Source organism: Panthera leo, chromosome A1 (genome assembly GCF_018350215.1).
Source record: "Panthera leo isolate Ple1 chromosome A1, P.leo_Ple1_pat1.1, whole genome shotgun sequence".
NCBI classification, from domain to species: Eukaryota; Metazoa; Chordata; class Mammalia; order Carnivora; family Felidae; genus Panthera; species Panthera leo.
In genome coordinates, this window is record NC_056679.1 from 123,755,243 (window position 1) to 123,778,463 (window position 23,221).

The 23,221-nt window shown below is 37.9% G+C and overlaps 1 protein-coding gene across 3 annotated transcripts in view; it reads right to left on the reverse strand.

The window, feature by feature from the left end:
* The window catches only part of PLPP1 (phospholipid phosphatase 1), an 89,415-nt gene that overhangs the window by 20,731 nt on the left and 45,463 nt on the right, over positions 1-23,221 (reverse strand). For 2 of the 3 annotated variants that reach the window (XM_042938919.1, XM_042938928.1), the window contains exons 2-3: positions 14,118-14,269; positions 8,290-8,570 (exon numbers count right to left, since the gene is read on the reverse strand). In XM_042938919.1, the coding sequence (XP_042794853.1) occupies positions 8,290-8,570; positions 14,118-14,269 (433 nt within the window). The remainder of the gene's footprint in view (positions 1-8,289; positions 8,571-14,117; positions 14,270-23,221) is intronic. The other variant, XM_042938910.1, reaches the window with a different exon arrangement.

The following is a 23,221-nucleotide window of genomic DNA, read 5'->3' on the forward strand; positions in this document are numbered from 1 at the left end:
CATCTTACCTCTGATATGTTTTCCCCTTACAGTGGTTACAAATTCTGACTTTATCAACACAGGTCAGGAGAATTAGGAAGTCTAATCCAATACCCTGCTCTTTTCACCCTTCTGTAAGAAACTGTGAGCAGTGTCAATGTGTGTCAGCTTAAACATGCAGTGTACCTAAGGCCTCTTCCCAATACATCTGGCAAGCATTTTAATAATGTGTGTAAAATGCCCAGAAATCTTTTTTACATTATGAACAAAGGCAGTTGGATTAGTGGAACAAATGATATCCACAAATGAAGAAGTAACAGATATATTCTGCTGTTAATTAAAAAAAAAAATTAAGTTTTGAAAACATTCTCAGGGGCACCTGGCTGGCTCAGTAGGTAGAGCATGGAACTCTTGATCTCGGGGTTATGGGTTCGAGCCCCACACTGGGTGTAGAGATTACTTAAAAATAAAATCTTTAAAAATTTTATTTAGAAAAGAACATTCACAAAAGAAAAACAAGGATGATGAGTAAGGGAAGGGTTTTAGATATTGTCTGAATCCTACTTTCCACTGCCTGGAGGAAAATTTTTTCCATTTTTAAAGGATTCATTTCTATCCATCAATAAACCAAAAATTCTGAAAGCTCCCCATCTTCATAAGTTTCCAAACAATACCTCAGAAGCAAAACACTGCAGTTGCAATAGATTACATAAGAAAAAAAATAATGGTTAAACAGGATACAAACACAAAAGAAAAAGGTTAACCAATCCTATAATCTTGCTTGAGTGCATATATAAGTTCATTCATTACATAAAATAAGGTTTGTTGAGTCAGCCAGCAGTGAGGTCCAAGATTACACCTCTCTACCAAGCTCACAGGGGATGTCCATCCTGCTGGTCAGAGCAGAGGACCACTCTTTGAATGACAAAGGGAGAGGAATGAGAAAAAAGATAATTTTGAACTTACTGAGTAGGAATACTCTTAAAATTAAGTCAATAGTTTGGACACTTTGTGGAGATAGTCACATCAAACCAATGCTGATGCTTTTCCTGTCTTCCTGTTGCCTTAATACAAAAGCTACTTAAAACAGAAAAATACTGTTTTCTTTAAGAAGCACACGAAAAGGGGTACCTGAGTGGCTCAGTCAGTTGAGTGTCTGACTCCTGACTGTGGGTCAGGTCATGGTCCCAGCATTGTGGGACGGAGCACCACATAGTTATCCACGCTCAGCGCAGAACATGCTTAAGATTCTTTCTCTCTCCCTCTCCCCACTCACGGTCTCTCTCTCTCTATAAAAATTAAAATTAAATATTTTTTTAAAAAAAGAATCACATGAAGAAAGATTTCAGTGATCTCTGAATTATGAGCCAACACAACCCCAAAGTCATGCTTGTTTTACTATTCACAAATGCAACTCACATCCTAACCTCTCAATAAAAATACTTATTTTCTAATAAAATTCAAATACTTAATGCATGTTGTTCACATTTATTCTGCATGGAAACTCAAGCTTTACACCATTCCATCTATGAGATTTATCATTATATTTTAATCTGGAAAAAGTACTCACTAATATATCTATGAAACTTTTTTTTTCATATTTCAAAGCTGACAATGTGGAATTCAAGAGTTCTAAGGTGAAGGTACAAAGCATCAAGAATATGCACAGTATGATCTTGATCTTTTTGTACTTGTTGAGGGCTGAAGGTACAAAGCATCAAGATAAAATAATCAGCTGATGATGTGTTCATGTGAGTTAGTAACCTTTTAACATTTAATGCACAGCACTGCTTGATTTATCAAAACCTAAGAATTTCTTTCATCTTAATATATCCACTGCCTCCTACATTCTAACTCAAAAACTAAGAAGAAAATCCAAGGACAATTTCGCAAAGCGCCCAAAGCTGATATATTTGTTCATAATTAATTCTCTAAATTACCATTTAAAAAGGGCGAAGTGGATGGCATGACTGTTATTAGTTTTGGGGGTGGGAGGGCTGTTTTTAAAATACATTATGACGTACATATATCTACCAATAAATCGTGGTAGGAAGTCACTAAATGTAAAGAAGGGATCTTATCTTTGCAAGTATGCACATCAATCAAAATAAAGTCACATGTCAAGGCAACTAATTCTGCATTCATAAAAGAGATTCAGGCACCAAGTTAAATCTCAAGGGAGAAAAAAATCTTTTGCTTTTATTCCACACTAAAACAAAATTATATGGAATGCATAAATGCAACACAGGCTAAATCAAAATTATGTGTAAGAATATATTTAGCTATTTAACTAGGTATCCTGTTGTGTAACTTTGTTTTTATTTCTGAACAAAGTAAAAGTTTCCTTAGCCTTAAATGCCCCAGATTGCCTTTATAAATTAACAACTGACAAACAAAACCCTCTTTTAAAATGATACCAGTACATTAAGTCTACTAAAATATTGCCTATATACCCTAATCCTGCCTGCCTGCCTCTGATCATGTCGCTCCTGGACCTGAATACATACCCCACCCTAATTCTACACATTCAAACCTTACCCTCCAAATTGCCTCCTCTACTAGAAGTGGTATGACTACCCTCTGATTTCATTGAGGGTTTTATCTTTACACCTTCAAGCCTGTATCCATTCTATCACACACATAATCTCCAAACATGTCACAGCCCCCGCACAACACCACGAGAGCAACTTGCACACCTTCGTAGCTTCCACAGTGACTAGGACTAATTAGTAGTTGAAGTTAGTAACTTCAGAGATAGGCTGAAGCCGTGATACGCAGATTAGGATCCACAGCACCATCGGGGAAGGTTTGGGGAATTAAAATTCTTGGGCTCCATCCCAGACCCACTGAATCAGAAACTTTAGGGCTGAGGCCCAGCTCTATGTATTTAACAAACCCTCCATGTGATTCCAATGTGACTAAAGTGTAAGAAACAATGGGGCTTAGGACAGCCGGTGGCTCAGTCGGTTAAGCATCCCACTTTGGCTCAGGTCATGATCTCACAGTTCATGGATTCAAGCCCTGCATCGGGCTCTGTGCTGACAGCTGGGAGCCTGGCACCTGCTTTGGATTCTGTGTCTCCCTCTCTCTCTGCCCCTCCCCTGTTCACACTCTCTCTCAAAAATAAATAAACATTAAAAAAAGAAAGAAAAAAAAGAAACAATGGGGCAAAAAGAGTCAGTGTGAGAGTGAGGTAATAGTCACAGCTACAACTGAAAGTATCACATACTAACATTCAGAACAGAGGAGGTGGCAGGAAAGAGGTGCTGGCCTTGAAGTCACTCTCCTTTTAAATGCACTAATACCTAATGTCCTTTCACAGAGTGGAGGATCTTTTAAAATCATCCCCTCTTTCAGGGCACCTGGTGGCTCAGTAGGTTAAGCCTTAGTCTCTGCTCAGGTCATGATCTCGTGGTTTGCCAAGTTCGAGCCCCTCGGGCTCTGTGCTGTCAGTATGGAGCCTGCTTAGGATTCTCTCTCTCCCCCTCTTTCTTTGGCTCTTCCTCGCTTGTACTTTCTCTCTCTCAAGATAAATGAATAAACTTAAAAAAAAATTTGTTTTAATCATTCCCTCTTTTATTCTATATATTGCTTTTACCATGTAGATATAAGACGAAGACAAAGGCTGTCTTCTAGGTTACTGATACACATGAGAAGTATAGATAAACCTGAATTATTCTGAAAGATAAACTATCCTGTAATGTCTACAATTAGACCACACAGAAGAAGCCATTCTCTCAGAGTGTAAAGCAGGTTTTACCAGATACTTTATACCACAGCTAATCAGTCTAATTATAATGGGTTTTCACTACTGAGGCACTCCCTCAAAATTTACCTTTATTTACCTGCATGGGGGTTGCTTTAAAAGAAAGACAAAAGGAAAATTATGTCTCACATTCGACCAAACATATCACGAGTAAACATCTACGTAATATAAAGTGGCCATAATCCAAAAGAAATGACTTTGTACTGAACATCTGATTTATATAGCCAAAGACCAGTCAGTCAGAAATGATCAGGAACACTGAGGCTATGCTTAAGCAAATGTAATTTAAATAAAAGCCAAAAGGGGCACCTGGGTGGCTCAGTTGGTTGAAGGTCAGATTTTGGCTCAGGTCATAATCTCACAGTTCCTGGGTTCTAGCTCCCATCAGGCTCTCTGCTGTCAGCACAGAGCCTGCTTCAGATCCTCTGTCTTCCTCTCTCTCTGCCCCTGTCCCATTCATGCTCTCCCTTTCTCAAAAATAAACAAACATTAAAAAAATATTTTTTTAATAAATAAAGCCAGAAAAGAGAAGTGAATCTCTTAAAAACAACAGTTTCTATACTGTATTATCACAAATAGAGCAGCTGTTAGTGAGCTGTCTTGCTCCACTATACAGCCCAACTGTTAAAACCAGAAATAGATAAGACCGATTAATTGATGTTCTAATGAAAAGCCACAGTGCTTATTTCTAACCACACTTTCTTAAGTCACTGACAAAGACATTTTGCAAAGACCTGACTAGCCCAACCGCCAGACCAGAAAAGCCTTGATAGCAACAGAATGACCATACCCCACACGTCCCCTTCCCTGCCCATGGATCATGGGCTGAACCTATACTGACCCCAACCCACAATCACGTGTTCCCTGCCTGCTCTCTTGCATGTATGCTCCCAACCTCTCCCTATAACATTGTAGGTGTCCATCTTGCTGGCAGAGAGGTCAGTGTTGGCAAACCTAGCCAGGAGCTGTCCAGCCCTCCTGGGGTTCCTGGCACAGAACAATCTGCCCCAGTAGCACCAGGGCTCACCCACTCATTCCCTGAGTTAGTGGCCAGTGATAGATCATTCAGTAACAAAGCTAGTTGTACACAACCTGAAATTCACCTTGCATTACATCCTGAGATAACAAACGTCATGCGAGCTTGTGTTCCCATCATCCAGGGGATATAAAGCACTGGTTCACAAAGTGTGGTCCTGAGATTAAGCACAGACGCAGCAGCCTCTGGGAGTGTGTTAGAAACACATCTTCTCAGCCTCCACCTCCACTTCGCGAATTAAACACCTGATGATGAAACCTAGAAATCTGTAGTTTAACAAGCCCTCCTGGTGATTCTAATGAATTACTAACATTTAAGAGCCATTGGTCTAAAGATTCTCTTTGAGAGCATCTCCTTAGGATTCTCTGAAGAGAATCTTCACCTGGGCAGAGTGCTACAGGTCTGAACTACCTGGGCTCTTGAGTAATTTCTTTTCACAGACTTAAAGTAATGCTATTCTCTTTGGCATAAGCAATGGCAGCTGGATGTCCCACAGTTACAAGTATAGCCCCTTTTCATTTATAGTAAATCCCCAGGTATTAATTTTAAAGTTAATATTTAAATTTAAATGAAGAGAAGTTCTCTGGATATTACAATGAGTAAGTATTCCACTATAGTCCATTTATGTTCTCACTTCTATGTTTAGGACCCAAGGCCACAAATGAAGCCTGGTAAAAGTCCATCAGTGATATGAGACCACAAGACCGTGCAAACAGGCAGGAAGGGCAGAAGGAGTAGAAGGGAACAGAAGAAAATAAGAGAACAAATGGGGGAAAAAATCAAGACTAAAAGCCAAAATTGTAGAAGAGTACTCTCACCCCTAGATGTAACTGTGATTCATTTATTGTCAACAAAAATGACTCATTTCGGGTGCTTATGTTCCCTTCTCTCCAACGTTAAGCATTATAATTTTATAATTAAAAGTACAGGGGGCAGGCTGTGTAGAGAAACATATTAAAGGAGATTATACTATAATCCTAATATATTACAGACAATGTCTAGACTGAAATGTTTTTGTGTTTTTGGCATCCTGACTTGTAAAATTCAACAAAAGCAATAGGAAAGCCTGAATCCAACCAAATTATGCTCCACAACAGAAGAGCAAAGCAAAGCCACAGTTATGCACCAATGTTACAAAGCTATGAAACTGCAGCAACACCTAAATTATGCTGGAAACATTAATGGAAATCACATTTTTCTCAGAACACACAAAATTTTCTTAAAATTTCATTTCTAGGTTTGATTTTCCTTATTTCAGAGCCCGAAAGCTTACCAACAGATCTTCTCATTCAAAATGTGGGTTGCTGAAGAAACTTTAAAGGGTAAAGTGTTAAAAAACCTACATGTACTTAAGTCATCAGAGTATAATGGTACATGCTGGCCAATTTAGATACACTAGGAAGAGATACATAATTGGACATGTATAGACTGAAAAATGTAATTACTTTTATGCTATTTAAAATAAATTATATTATTTCACATTTTGTCCAAATGGCTTATATAAGAAAGAAAAACCTCTCAATAAGATATATTGTTGTGTTACAGGGGTGCTGGGTGACTCAATTGAGCGTCTGGCTTCAGCTCAGGTCATGATATTGTGGTTCGTGGGTTTCGAGCCCTGTGGCAGGCTTTGTGCTGTCAGCTCAGAGCCTGGAGCCTCCTTCAGATTCTGTGTCTCCCTCTCGCTCTCTGCCCCTCCCCCCACCTTGTGCTCTCTTTCTCAAAAATAAACATTTAAAAAAATTTACAAAAAAGACATATTGTTACAAGAAAGTTTTGAGCCAAGATTTATGCCCCTGAACCAGAGAAACAGTACATGTGTGAAGAGTCTGTGTCCTTTAAGAATCATTTATAATGGTATTTTCTGGAGTTTAGGTAAACCCTTATTACCTGGTGACTTTCTTGAATCCCCTGGCCAAGAGAAAACATTAGAGTTTTTCTATGCAGGAGAGATATTAGAGAGACAAGCATGGATAGTCCTCTGTATTTCCCTGGGTCTTCAAACTCTTCACCAAAGGTCGCTTAACCTCCTAGTCATTAAATCTGAGAACTTTCCCTCAGACACTATAGTGCTTTCAGAGCAGAGAATGAGATCACCACATCTCACACCCTAAGAGCCCAGGGCTGGTATTGGTAATTTCATTACTCCTCAAAGCCATTTCTGCACCATTCTTCCTCTAGCCCTCATAAAAATGCTTGCTTACGTAAATTCAACAATACTACTTTCTACTATCTACTTCTCAATTCCCTACTGCATTAGTCACTTCTCCCTCCTTCATTCATTAGGACTTTATACCCCTGTATCAGTCCTCCTATGATCACCTCAAAGCTTGCCATTCAATAGCCTCTCTATTCTCTGGCCTCATTATCAACAAGGAGGTTCTCTTCCACTGCCATCACTTGTTTAATATAAGTCCTCCATGCTAGACTAAGCTCCATGAAGATGAGAATCACAGCCTTCTAGTTCACTGCTGAATCTCCTGCACACAGCACAGTGTATACTCTTAGTTAAGTAAAGTGTTTTTTCATCTCTACTAAATTTAAAAATTAGGAGCTACTATAAGGCCTGTGTAGCTTATAAGAGAACCAACAGGGATAATAAAACGTCTGAGAATCATATATGAGAAACAGTCAAAGGATGTTTTACCCAGAGAAAAGTCTTTGTTGGATGATGAATAACTAACGTAAAGTGATAGCTACTTTAAAATTACAAGGTCAACCATATAGAAAAAATAAAGGTGACAATGCTGAGACTTGAGATGGGAAACTGGCTCTCCTACTAATTAGTGATTTTATTTAATGTTACTGGGCCTCCGTTTCCTCATCTTTACATTAAAAGAGTTGGACCTTTTGGGTTCCACACATCTATTTCATTCATTCCTAACAGTGCTCCAGGTATAGAAAGGAGCCCACGAAGGATATTAAAAGAAGGCAACCCTAAGACCAAAAGCTGTCAAGATATAAAGTGTCCTTATAAAAATATTCTCGAAAAATACTAAGAGACTGAGCAGAACTTAATACACAACTGGACTTCATCAAAAGTCAGCAAACTATAACCCCTGGAGCAGCCACTGTTTCTGTTAATAAAATTTTATTGGAATATAACCAAAGCCATTAGTTCAAGGATTGTCTGTGATGGGTTTTTCCTGGTACAAGTACGGCTGGACAGTTGTCAAATTAAGCAAATGGCCCACAAAACCTAAAATATTTACTGCCTGGTGCCTTAAGAAAAAGTTTGCTGGTCCTGAACTATATGACATACCAAGTTCATTTTACATTATTATTCATTGGACATGCAAAGACTTGCATTAAAATGCTCTTAAATAGAAGGTAGGGCAAAAATGGGGAAAAAAGAATAAGATAATAGGTCAAAAAATGGTCTCAATTCACGTCCCAGTAGCTACACTAGTTCTCTCTTTAAGCTAGTGGCTAACTCATCTCCAGTTTCTGGAACCTTATTTCCCAAGAATACACAAGATAAAACAAACATTAAGGATTTAACACGCACCTGCCCTCCTTCACTTTTTGTGCATTCCCTCGACATATGTAGTTTTCAATATAACCAGCACTGCAGTTGATTTTTGACCAATCTGGGTCACAAACATCCAAGAAGTGAGGCCGCAGTCTGCCTATTGAATACTTGGCAATGTCAGTCAGGGACTGACTAGCAGCTGCACCAAATAAAAATGTTCCAATGGCTTTGTAAATAGTGGCTATGTAGTTATTCCTGATAAAGGAATTCGAGTGCAAGAGGTTATAATAAACAGACAGGGCTTCTCCAACAATCATCTGAAAAACAAACAGAAAAATAGTATGTTAAAGCAGGAACCAGGCACTTAAGCAAAATAAAAAATAGAAAATAAAATGATAAATCACAATAAAATCTTTATTTTAAAAACACCACCTTTTTTTTTTTCCATTTGCAAATGGAGAGTCAGTTAGGATAGCTAATTCTAAACTATGAAAAAAGGTGCTAGATGAATTGTGGATACTGCTTAAAAAGCAATGGCCAAAACAATTTCAAACTTTACCTGAAACAATACGATCTTACTTTTTTTCTTGTACTCAAATACAGTGAGTTTTAATACGCAATGATGTATCACAGAGAACAAAAACCATGGTTTGTTAAAAGAAGACAAACTTCCCCAATTAGAATATCCCTTATATAGTACTTTTTCTGGCAGTCTTCATTTTTATCAAACATTCCTCTGAATCAAACACATCTATCATATTTTAAAAAGTAAAATACTTTCAGGGAGTAAACTAATATAAAAGCAGAGATCTAACATGGAGGCCAAAGGGTACAGAGGGCAGAGATCAGCTGACACACAGCCTGCCAGTCCTGCCTCTACAGACTTGTAGGCCTGGCTTTCTTAGCAAGTCTCATTAACCGATCAAACATACATTTGATGGTCTCCTTCTCCAAGAAAATATTTCAAGTGACTCTTTCCTCTTTATTTTTCACTGACTTTGTTTTGCACTAAAAGTGGAGACAAAAAAGCCCCCCCCCCTGCCCCCACCGCTTCCAGTAGAGCATGTGTCAGCATAGGCCATTGGTAGTGAGTTTAAAGGCATAAAAAGGCTTCCAAATACTTGACAAGCTCGTAGACCAAAACCCTAAGAAATCCAAAAAATACTGAAAGGCAAAATTATAAAAAAATTCATACTTTCTGATAAAATAATCCACGTTCTAGCCACTTGAGACCAAAATAAATAGTTAAATGACAAGAGTCAGCTTGCTGATATTGGTGGAAGTGGGGAGACACAAGTCACAAAGTTGTGCTTAAGATACAAACTAGTTTCATGGCTTTGTCTTAAATTTTCATTAACAATTTTACAGAAAATTCAAACATTTCCATGTAGTGGATATAATTTCCAATTATCTTCAGGGTCAGCCTTATCATAGGTAAAATAAATGGTTGTCTTCTGAAAGAGATTTCTTCATCTGTCTCCATGGCTCCTAGGATTCCATAATTAGAATGTTAGAACTCTAACAACTGTGAATTGTAGACTATGAATTGTATAAAAGCAAGAACGAAGTTTTAGTCATTGAATAGAAAGCCAGTACCACCACGGTGGCCTAAAACAGAGCAGATGGTTAATAAATTTTAATTAAAAGTGTTGCCTCTTGGGTAAAAGGTAAACACCCTTAGTTTCAACATTAAGCCCCACAGAAATACATTCCTCATTATAGTGCTTAATGTGAATGACTTAATCAGATCCTTTTCTCAGGAGAGAAAAACCATATGCACTTCTAGGGATACCACACCTCTGCAATTTTGCTTAGGGTTCTCCCCAAGTGCCTCCGGTAGCCCCGTATTAAAGTATACACTGTCTCCTCTGACTGTTAAGATATTCCAGCAACTGCCTTGATAGATCAACAGCAAGAAAATACTTCTCTCATGTTTCATTATGGAATTGTTCTTTGATCATTTAAAATATAAACCAAGTTTATTAATCAACCACAATCTGAGCAGCTGAAATATCCCCACCTCAGCTGTCTGCTGTTCATCCTGCATAAGCACTCAACCATTTTCCAACTCTTGATCTTTGGGAGTCTTCCTAGGCATGATGATCATTTTTTAGGACCACCCAAACCCTGGTCTTGACACTGATGACAGCAAGTCAGCTCACTAGGAGAATTCAGAGTACTGGGCACAGATGACAAACTGATTCACAGAAGTAGTGTAAGCTGAAACTTAACCCTAAATGGTGGGGAAGGGCAGAGGGGCGCTAAAGCTGACAAACACTAGGCTAGTGTACATCATTTTTTATTATGCCCTCTATCTTAACTGAGGGAAATAGACGAGTTCTAAACTGATTTTCCAAATTAAATGTTGGGATGTGTCTGTGCATTTCACTACACATGACAGCCATGTTTGTTTCATTTTAATATGTTATTCTGCCCTTTGAACCATTTATGCCAATGCTTAGCCTTTTGAAGTCCACACCTAAGCTAACTGTAGTCTTACTTTAGAGCTGGGATCACTTGTTACACATTATTTATACTCCAAAGATATGATAAATTATTAAAGAAATAAAGATAAGTTTGGGGGACTAAAACCAAATACTCTGAAAGATCAAAGCTAATAATTACCTAAATACATGTAATTCAGTCATTTCAAAATAACCTATGCCCCACACTATTTTCTCACCATCGCCTTTAAAAATCCATCAACCAAAAGGATTTATACATCTTTACAGTGTCCCTGTATTATGTGTCTTCCACTCAGGGTCCACCTTCCCAAAGGTGTAGTCTAAAATCACTGGTGTACTTCTACTCCTTCCTAAATATCTCTAACTACCTTCGTTCCCGTTATTCTACTGAATATTTTTCCAAAGTCAAAATGGTCTCATTGGATTGAACGGGTATGAAAAGTCAAAATGGTCTCATCAGATTGAACAGGTATGAAGTCTGAATCACAGTCCTGATTTTTGTTAAAGAACTGATAGATTTTCTAGTAAATAAAATTAAATGTTTACACGTTTAACCAAGTGCTGCCTGAAGGAAGTGGAGTTAATGAACAAAGTTAATTTTTTGTTTAATTACTACATAAAACACTGCTCTGTGCAGTGTTTGTTGACATGGTTGACATGAAAACAGGACTTTGATAGCACCTTTAAACAGTATGTTCTTTTTTTTTTTTTTAAAGAAACCTATATTCAATTTATTTGTTTTATTAAACATAAAGATAACTTTCTCACAGCTCATGATGAAAGAGTCAAAACTTCCAAATTAATGAAAGGTAAATAACAAGTCCTTACTAAGTGTTGTGTCAGGCACTGCCCTCGATGGGCAGACCATACCCCCACACTTGCTGCCCGCAGTCAGCAACCTTTCCTGCTGCAGGCCTTTGGTCTGTAATGGATCTTCTGTAGTTCTGTTGGTGCAGCATCCCTTTTAGCGAGACGCGAAGTCAAGTAGAAATGAAAGACAAATACTTCTGCAGCAGCATTAGAGTACTCCAAGGGACAATCCTGCATGAACTCGGCTACTAAGTTGACCCTTCAAACGGCACAGGTTTGAACTGAGCAGGTCCACTTACACATGGATATTTTTGATAAATACAATACAGTACTGTAAATGTATTCTCCCTTCTTTAGGATCTTCTTACTTTTTCTTTTTTCTAACATACTTTATTGTAAGAATATGGTATGTAACACATGTAACATACAAAATGTGTGTTAATTGACTAGGTTATCAGTAGGGCTTCCAGGTAACGGTAGGCTATTATTAGTTAAGTTTGGGGGGGCATCAAAAGCTATAACATGGATTTATGACTGCACTGGGGGTCAGTGCTCCTAATCCCCACCTTGTTAAAGAGTCAACTATATTTGCAACTAAGTGTCCTACTAAAAATTTTATATTCAAATAGTATCTCAGAAACATATATACTTAAAAATAAAAAACTACTCTTACTGCCTCTTTAAAGGAACAATCATATAGGCCTGACTTTCTTTCTTTTAGTAGTAAGAATTCAGTTTAAGATGTATCTAGATCAAAGGGATCTGCTGATTTCTTAGAACTTCAGCATACTGCAGGAGAGCCAACCAGTATTACTGTGCAATTACTCTTATTTTATCTGAGCACCTGGGACATGCCAGAATCCACCATGCCCAGGTCCATGGCAGGCAGCAACGGTACCCAGAAGAACAGGAACTCACAGTCTCATGAAACAAACTTGTTTATAATGAAGGTGTTCTTTTATTAATTATGTACCACAAATTATGAGTTGATTAATTCTCAAGGCTAATAAGGAACTGTGATTATTCTTGAATAAAACATTAAATTTCTAGGGGCACCTGGGTGGCTCAGTCAGTTAAGCATCTGACTCTTGATTTCAGCTCAGGTCATGATCTCATGGGGTTCGTGAGATTGAATCCTACGTCAGGCTCTGCATTGACAGCATGGAGCCTGTTTGAGATTCTCTCTCTCCTTCTCTCTGCCCCTCCACTGCTCACACTCCCTCTGTCTCTCTCAAAATAAACTTAAAAAAAAAAACAAAACACACACACACACACACACACACATTACATTTCTAAATTAAGGGGTTTTTTTTCAATAAACTCCAAAACAGACAAGACATATATGTTATCTTGTTAGCCTATCTCCTGAATGGGACCATATTTTTTCCTTTAAACCATATAAATCTTCTTTCTAAAGTTATAAGTTATGGAGCATAAAACTATTTAATCTAAGTCACAGACTCTCTAGGTCAAGACATTATAAAATAATCTAGTCCAATCACTTGAAGTCTACTCCCTGGAGCACATTCTCTAAACATTCCCACCTGAAATTCTAAAAACAATAGTTGCTATTATGTTTTAGTACCAATAAAACTTCTTGTGTTCACTGCTAATCATATATAGAACTTTGGCTTTTCTCTCTAGTTTGTGCCATTATCTAAAAATTCTTTAGGGGGGCACCTGGGTGGCTCGGTCGGTTAGGCGTCCGACTTCGGCTCAGGTCACGATCTCACGGTCTGTGAGTTCGAGCCCCGCATCAGGCTCTGGGCTGATGGCTCAGAGCCTGGAGCCTGCTTCCGATTCTGTGTCTCCCTCTCTCTCTGCCCCTCCCCCATTCATGCTCTGTCTCTCTCTGTCTCAAAAATAAATAAACGTTAAAAAAAAAAAATTAAAAATTCTTTAGGGGCACCTGGGTGGCTCAGTCGGTTGGGCATTCAACTTCTGCTCAGGTCATGATCTCATGGTTTGTGAGTTTGAGCGTCACGTCAGGCTCTATGCTGACAGCTCAGAGCCTGAAATCTGCTTCGGATTCTTTGTCTCCCTCTCTCTCTGCCCTTTCCCTGCTCACGCTCTGTCTCTCTCTGCCTCAAAAATAAGTAAATGTTAAAAAAAAGTTTTCTAAAAAATAAAAATTCTTTAAAGTAACATGGGTTAGAATGAAGTCTTAAGATTAGTTACTTGTGATTTTTTAGAACTCAGTAACTAGAAAGTAGGTATATATACATTGATTCCGCAAATTATAAAATACCCTAGGGTATAAAGTATGCTAAAAACACACTGCTATAACATTCATCTATTTCGTGACTACTGCACCAATAGCAAATGAGAGCTCTACACATCACAGGGACTCCGAAAAAGATTAGCATAAAAGCTACACACTTTCAGTGAGGTTCTTCTAATTATACATTGTTACTCCTTTGGTCCCACTTACAACAGCTGAGATTTTCTTGATCAAGTAACACCTTCAATTAAAGGTTCGAAAAAACACACATTGTTTTGGACATTTATGCATTCAATAATTAACAGATTAACACAAAATTAAGCCAATTGCCCAAAAGTGATAAACTTGGAAAAGTGGATTTGACTTACAACAATAATACTGAATGGAATGATTATTCCACCTAATAACGCATAAGGTATGGTGTCTTCTTTGTAAGGGTACTTGATGGACTCATCAGTACAGAATATTCCTCGCTGGAAGGGGGTATGCCTTGAAGTAAGAATTGCAAAAGGCAATCCAGCTAGCAAAAGGAATAAATGAAAATATCATTAAAATAGAAATATGAAAATTAATGGCAATAATTATCCCAGAGACTGTTTAAAAATGCATTTGCCATGAAAATAAATAAGAGCACACGTAAAAAGGAAATGCAGCAATGCATGCAATAGAAGTTAAAAAGATTACAGTTTAGATTAAGAAGGTAGAAAGAACAATGCTTAACCAATTTAACGAAGAGCATCTTCTTCCTTTCTTCTTACCCAAATAAACTAAGCCGATTTTAGGGAAGACAAAAAAAACAAAACAAAACAATTCCCTTCTCATGCTCTTGTTTGCTGTTTAATCACAGGACTTTCAACACTATTCCCAAACCAATTTGTCACACACTTTGCTTCCAAAAGGAAAACAGAATTTTGATATTCCCCTTTTTGTCTCTACATTACTACCACATTTAGACAGGACATGGTCATGGCTAAGCTACAGAGTATCTAAAAAATGTGTTATCCACTCTTTTCTATACCGTCTACAGCAAGTTTAGAGCTGCTATGAAAAGGACCTGAACTTAAACCAAGTTTAAGAAATAACAGACAATGGAGTCAAGTACAAAAACTCCAAAAGACTGTTCTCTCTGGTTTCATCACTGTTTTCCCTGAAGATCATGTCTCACACCTCCTAAAATTAAAATGTCTCTTCCCTAAAAGTCAACTTTAAGAATTCATTTCTCCTTTACTTCACTGAAGCACACATACTGATTAACATGAAGCATACTGATTAGGAATGCCCTGTAAGAGTGTTAAATTAGCAAAAACCTTCTACATGAGGTCTGTGTCAAGATTTATCCAAGAGCGGAAGATTCTCTCCCTCAGAGACCCATTCTCCCAGCAGTAATGCCATCACCATCAAGCTATCACACTCACTATATATTCAAATGTTCTTTCCATGAAACTACAAGTCTTGACAACCATTTACAGTTCTCATTAACTCCACTAACGCCCCAAAGACTGAATGACAACTATAACTCTGCCCCCCTGCCTGAGTATCATTACTACAAATATCAAGTATGTTCTATCTAAAAGGGCCAAATGAAAAGAAGCACTTTCTACGGCGCCTGGGTGGCTCAGTTGGTTAAGCATCCAACTCTTGATTTCAGTTCAGGTCATGATCTCAGGGTTTCATGAGTTCGAGCCCTGTGTCAGGCTCTGCACTATGTACAGAGCCTGCTTGGGATTCTCCCTCTCCTCCTCTCACTCTGCCACTCCCTGACTTGTGCTCTCTCTCTTGCAAAATAAATAAATAAACGTTAAAAAAGGCGGGGAGGAGGGCCTCTGGGTGGCTCATTCAGTTAAGCGTCCAACTTCAGCTCAGGTCACGATCTCCTGGCTTGTGGGTTCAAGCCCCATGTTGGGCTCTGGGCTGACAGCTCAGAGCCTGGAGCCTGCTTCTGATTCTGTCTGTCTCTCTCTCTCTCTCTGCCCCTCCCCTGCTCACATTCTGTCTCTCTCTCAAAAGTAAACAAACACTTAAAAAAATTAACAAAAAAAAGCACATTCGGAGTTATTTATCTTCCTGCTTTTCATTTATACCCTGAATACATAAACCGAAGTTTATATCTCTGTATTAAGCTATTTGCCAAGAGTGGCCACCCATTAGAAGTCTTTAAGACATTCACAAGGTTCCCAAAGGCATACTTATAGTAAATGCTACAATTACCAAAAAAAGAAAAAAGAAAAGAAAAAGAAAGAAAGAAAATTAAACTACAACTGACTTTGCTAACAGACCCTTATACCACCTCTCATATCTGATTTCAGACTATCCTCTGATTCACCAACCTGTCTGCATTCAGAGGAATGTGACAAAATGCCCAAGACTTTAATACAGATACCACAGGTGAGCACAAATATTTTATACTTAGCACACACTGTGGAGGTTAATAAGCAGATCGATGATTTCAGTTATTGCCTGCCCCATATAGTAACAAAACATTCATCCTTCAATAGCCATACTCTTACCCAATGAGCAAATTTATTTTGTATTCACAAAGAATCCCCATGTCCACAATTCAAATCTACACATAATAATGGAAATTTTCACTCTCTACATTGCATATTTCTGAATTAGTTGAATTTTTCAATGATTTCTTTTTTTGTGGTAAGACAAGATATCTAGTATGGAAATTAAATCCACATATAATTAGTGTCCAAAGTGCAGTAGACTTTATGTCCTTATTCTCAGGAAAAATTCCTCTTAATAAACCCAAATATATTGAAAAATGTTCTTAGCAAGCATATCCACCAAGTTGATTTTTTTCCCTCTGACCACAAAGATTATGTTGAAAATTATTTTTAGATTTAGAAAAAAGGTTTGTGGTATTTTTTTTTTTTAGTATAGAAGGAAACAAAATCACATACAAGTATAACTAGTCCATTTTTAAAAACAGGAATATACAAATGGAAAAATATTGAGTGAATCCATTCTCAAAGAATTCTGGTGGGTGCTACCAGGAATACAAAACTGAGTAAGGCACAATACATACATAACTGTCACAGAGAATAAAAAGAGGTACAAAAAGCTATGAAGCTTCAAAAGAGAAGCTTTGATAATATTCAAAAAAATGGTGGTAACCACAATCAGAATCTCAGTAGAAATTGTCTGGTAAAGATAGATTTGGGGATATAAAGGATTTCTGAAGCCACAGGGTAAGAGAAACTCTGCAGGACAGACAGGAAGTGAAAAGAAGTGGAGGGTGAGGCACCTGGCAATGGCAATATTAAAGGAATGAGCACAGGAGGAAGATCCACTGAGGCAAACCTGGAGGGCGGAAAAAAGGTCAAGAGAGAATAACATCACTGAGGCCAAGTCCAGAGAGAGCATCTCAGGAGGTGGTGAACTGGTCCACAGCATCCAACACATTTTTAACAACCAGACTTAGTAGAAGTGGTTTTAATAAGGAAAAAAGGGTGGTAACCAAACCACAGAGATTTTAGTAAGGAATGATTAAAACACACACACACACACACACAATAAGCAGGAATATACCACAAATGTACACTATTCTTTTGAGAGTGTGAGTAAAGAAAAGCAATTGTATCACAGAAGGCCTTAGAAATATTTCCAAATTAATATTTGCAATCCCTCATATAAGTCCATGAGATCTATTACATCACTGCCATTATCCAACACCATTTCATTTTCACTAAAACTGAATGTAGAGCCCAAAAAGGGAATGGAGAAGACCAAATAACCAGTTGTTCACTGACCCACTTAGGGTCAGTGACCACGTCCAGATTCGTCCTCTGGAAATTTTGGCATTGGAACAAAGACTGACTCAGTCAGAGCTGGCAAGCAGCACTGAACCATGCACAAGAAAGACTGGCAAAAGAAAATGCTGAGGACAAAGCAGGACTGCAAGGAAGACAGAATGACCAGCCTGGCCCCTAAGAGCGAGAAATGGGGAAAGCAGTCTTGGCTCAGCATTGTCAAAGGGTCCCACCCATCTTGCTGTTTTGAACCTTTGAGTGTCTTGTATCCTTTCAACAAAAGCTAGTTAGAAAGGAAATCTCCTTGCAAACAACAGAGCCATAACTAAAATAATTATAAACATTCTTCCTACTCTGACAGCATATAGATTACTAATTTTTTGATTATGCTACATAATGCTACAGTGAACATTTCCAAATACTAATTCTTATTTTCAGTTCTAATTATTTCCCGAGAATATATTTTTTATGTGGAATTGTAGGCAAACAGATATAAATGTTAAGGTCCTTGACAAACTGCTCCGAAAAGGTTATTCTACATAATAGCAATTTACTCCAACAGCCACAGGGTACATAAATATGGAGAAGTGCAAAATTTTAAGACTTATGATGCTATCTTCAGTATTAACCGTACATTTCTAGGCAAAAGGGTTCCACTTACCCTTTTGTCAATGTAAATCAAACACCCTTTTCCTTTTACCTCAAAGATTACATCTCCAAAACAATCCCTTTTCATCATTAGTCAGATGACTACATTCGTCAAACCATGTTTCTCCTAATACTTAAGTTTGCAAAATTCACTTTCATTTCCTTTTGGAAAAAAACAAAACAAAACTTTACTGAGGTATAGTTTACATACCATAAGATTCATCCACTCTAAATACATAATTCAGTGATTTGGGTAGACTTACAAAGTTGCACAACCATCACCACAATCCAGGTTTAGAACTTTTTCATTACCCTAAAAATTCTCATGAGCTCATTTGCATTCAATCCTTGCTCCCACTACCAACCCCAGGCAACCACTCATCTGTTTTCTGTGTTTACATAGATTTGCCTTTTCTGAGCATTTCCAATGAATGGAATCATATTATATGTAGTATTTTCTAAGTCCTCACATCACTCAGCATAATTTTTTGAGGTTCATCCACATTGTAGCATGTACTTTGTTCCTTTTTTATTGCTAAATAGTATCATACTATATGTATATACAACATTTGGTTTATCCATTCACCAGTTAATGGATATTTCAGTTGTTTCAGTTTTTGTCTAGTATGACTAATACCACTATAAACATTTATGTGTATGTTTTTGTGTGAACATAGATTTTCCTTTCTAATGAGTAGACACCTAAGTATGGAATGGCTCAGTCATATAGCATATATTTCTGTTTTAGGTTCATGTTTAACTTATTAAGAAACTGCCAAACTATTTTCCCAAATGGCTCTACCCCTTTACATTCCTACACTCTGCTTTTTAATATGCCCATGTGGCTAGTCATATTAGCCCATGTGAGAGTCAGATTTTCTGCATGGTAAACCCATACTTACCCACAGGTAAGTACAGCATTCTACAAGTGAATACTTATCATAGTTCAAAAGAGGGTATGTGATATGGTAGCTCACCACTTCCAACAACTAAATACCACAAGACCACTTCTCCATCCCTTATCAGAGATAGGAAAAGACAATATAAGAACATGGTCACACACCATCTTTAACTTCCTCTGCACAAGTACTCAGAATCTCAAAACCATGATATAAACAACAGTGTTAGTTAGAAAGACTGGTGGTAGGGTGTCCAGCAAAACTGAGAAACTGTAGTTAAGAACTTTTTTACTGTAAGCAAACAAAACAATCAGCAAAACTAAACGGCAAATGTCAGAATGGGAGAAGATATTTGCAAACGACATGTCAGATAAAGGGTTAGTATCCAAAATCTATCAAGACTTATCAAACTCAACACCCAAAAAACAAATAATCCAGTGAAAAAATGGGCAAAAGACATAATAGACACTTTTCCAAAGAAGACATCCAGATGACCAACCAACGCATGAAAAGATGCTCAACATCACTCATCATCAGGGAAATACAAATCAAAACCACAATGGGATACCACCTTACACCTGTCAGAATGGCTAACATTAACAACTCAGGCAACAAGAGATGTTGGCGAGGATGCAGAAAGAGGATCTTTTTTGCATTGTTGGTGGGAATGCAAGCTGGTGCAGCCACTCTGGAAAACAGTATGGAGGTTCCTCAAAAAACTAAAAACAGAACTACCCTACGACCCAGCAATTGTACTACTAGGCATTTATCCACAGGATACAGGTGTGCTGTTTCAAAGGGACACATGCACCCCCATGTTTATAGCAGCATTATCAACAATAGCCAAAGTATGGAAAGAGCCCAAATGTCCACTGATGGATGAATCGCTAAAGAAGATGTGGTGAGTATATACAATGGAGTATTACTCGGCAATCAAAAAGAATGAAATCTTGCCAATTGCAACTACGTGGATGGAACTGGAGGGTATAATGCTAAGTGAAATTAGTCAGAGAAAGACAAATATCATATGACTTCACTCATATGAGGACTTTAAGAGACAAAACAGATGAACATAAGGGAAGGGAAACAAAAATAATATAAAAACAGGGAGGGGGACAAAACATAAGAGACTCTTAAATATGGAGAACAAACAGAGGGTTGCTGGAGGGGTTGTGAGAGGGGAATGGGACAAATGGGTAAGGGGCACTAAGGAATCTGTTCCCTGAAATCATTGTTGCACTACATGCTAACTAATTTGGATGTAAATTTTAAAAAATAAAAAATAAAACAAGTTTGAAAAAAAGAACTTTTTTACTATAAAGGGAGCTCTTCTAATAGTGAAAACTACACAAATGCCTCCATAAAATAATGTTTTAAGGTTCATCCATGGTGTAGCATAGACTGAGATCCTGTTCCTTTTTACTACAGAATGGTACTACATTACAGGGATATAAAACTATCTGATGCTCAGGAAAGAGTGGCATGAAACTCCTGAGTCCACAGCAGCAAATCATTAAGGGGTACACTGCCCCAAGGCTAAGAGCATTAGGCATCAGTCTGAAAAATCCTGACACAAAGATGTCAGGCACCATACCTCAACAGCCTGGAACATGAACAGACCCCACTGGGAGATATAAGATACCACCAAACAGAGAGAGAATGATGTCCTTTTGTGAAATACCTCAATGATCATATTCTTCTCCTAATTCCTGAACAAGAAGGGAAGGATGGAGATGGAGACAGGAAATGTAAAGAACCGAAAGGTATAGACTAAACTGCAGGATAATGGGTCTATTATTATTTTTGATACCTCACACTGTTTTTTAAAATTTTTTTATGTTTATTTATTTTTGAGACAGAGACAGAGAGAAACAAAGCATTAGTGGGAGAGGAGCAGAGAGGGAGACACAGAATCTGAAGGAGGCTCCAGGCTCTGAGCTGTCAGCACTGAGCCTGATGCAGGGCTCGAACCCACAGACTGGTAGATCATGACCTGAGTCAGACACTTAACCAACTGAGCCACCCAGGTGCCCCTGGAGGTGTGTGTTCATTTAGTCTACCTTCTTTATTAAGTCATTTGAAAATATACCTTTGTTTACTTACCAATGGGGAAAATTCCAAGTAGGAAAGAGTCAATTTTGAAAATACCAGTTGCCAAAGATGCTAGTGAGGACCTAAAATATAATCGTACTTAAAAAGATAATAAAAAGAATATGTCAATGCTTAATTTCTTTTCCTTCTGCATATATTTAAAGAGAATGAGGTCGCCTGGATGGCTAAGTTGGTTAAGCTTCTGACTTCGGCTCAAGTCATGATCTCACGATTCGTGGGTTAGAGCCCTACATCAGGCTCTCTGCTGACAGCTAAGACCCTGGAGTCTGCTTCAGATTCTGGGTCTCCTTCTCTCTGCCCCTCCCCTGCTTGTGTTGTGTGTGCATCTCTCTCTCCCAAAAATAAGTAAACATTAAAAAAAAAAATTTAACGAGAACGAAACCGTGGTGACTATTCAAGAGAACCTGTGAAGGCACTCTGCCCCATTCACACATATAATAAAGTGTACTTGGGTACATGGGAGTACGTGATAAAATAAAGTTTGGGAAAGAGAGGGAATGAACTAGAAACAAAAACAATTACTGAACTACACCAAAAAACAAGAGTCAAGAAAAGGAAATGAAGATCAGTTTTTTTAAAGCACTGAATCTTTCTTTTGCTGTAAACAATTCAGAACAGTCACCTTATATATAACATACCCTCATGTTAACAGAGCACTGATATGAGTATATTTCATTAATATTAATCTTTACTGAAGAGATGGTTTTTTTAAAAATTAAAAATAATTTAACCAACACAATAAATTAGAACTTAAATTAACCGAAACTAGAACATTTTCCTATTTTAAAACTACCACTAAATCTTAAAGAAAGAACTCTGAAAAGCTTAGTATTAACTACATTTGAACACAATTCTGTATACAAATCAAAATGTTAAAGAATTCCGTCTGTAACAGAAGTTTTATGAATTCAAGAAATTTAAGGAAGATATAAAAATAACTTATTTTTGTCAACATTAAGGGATATTATAATTCAAATAGAGAAGGTAAAATCTCAAAGCCTTGAGTACCATTTCTTTAATAAACAAGCAATCATTCAACAATTAAGTGGGTTCCTACTACTCTGTACCAGGCACTAGTTTGAGGCAAGGAGGAACCAAGATTCAGCACAGATCTTATAGGGTCAAGTTCTGGATTCATTTTGGTTGATTTTTTTTTTTCTTTTTGAGAGAGAGAGAGACAGAACAGGAAAGGGGCAGAGAGACAGAGGGAGACACAGAATCTAAAGCAGGCTCCAGGCTCTTAGCTGTCCACACAGAGCCTGATGAGGGGCTCTAACTCAAGAACTGTGAGATCATGACCTAAGCCAAAGCTGGACACTCAAGTGACTGAGCCACCCAGGTGCCCTTTATTTTTTTTTTAATGTTTATTTATTTTTCAGAGAGAGAGAAAAAGAGAGAGCAAGCAGGGAGGGGACAGAGAGAGAGAGGGATACAGAATCCAAAGCAGGCTGCAGGCTCCGAGCTGGAGCCCAAGTCAGACACTTAACTGACTGAGACACCCGGGCACCCCTGGATTCATTTTGAAAGTAGAGCCAATAGTATTTAATGAAGGATGGGCTGGATATAAGTGTGATAAAAGAGGAATCACGAATGACGCTGAAGTTTACCATGTGAGAGACCAAAAGTTTAAAGTTAAATTAACTTGGGGAAGGGGTGAGGGGGGGGGGGGGGGGGTGGTGCCTGGCTGGCTCTGTCAGTAGAGCATGTGACTCTTGATCTTGGGATTGTGAGCTTGAATCCCACACTGGGTGTGGAGCCTACTTAAAAAAATAAAATAAAATAAAATAAAATCTTAAAAAATAATAATAATAAAGTTAAATTAATTGAGACAGGGAATATTGGAGACTGAATATCAGAGCGGGCAACAGATAGCTCCAAGAGTTGAAACTTGGATGTACTGAGTTTGAGGTGCTCATTAGTAGACCTATCCAGTAGACAGTTAGCCAGTAAGCCCACTGAGGGAGAGGTCCAAAATGAAGATATAAATTTGTCACAGAGGTGGTTTTCAGAGCTATGAAACTGGATGAGATCACCAAGAAATTGGTACAGATCGAAAAG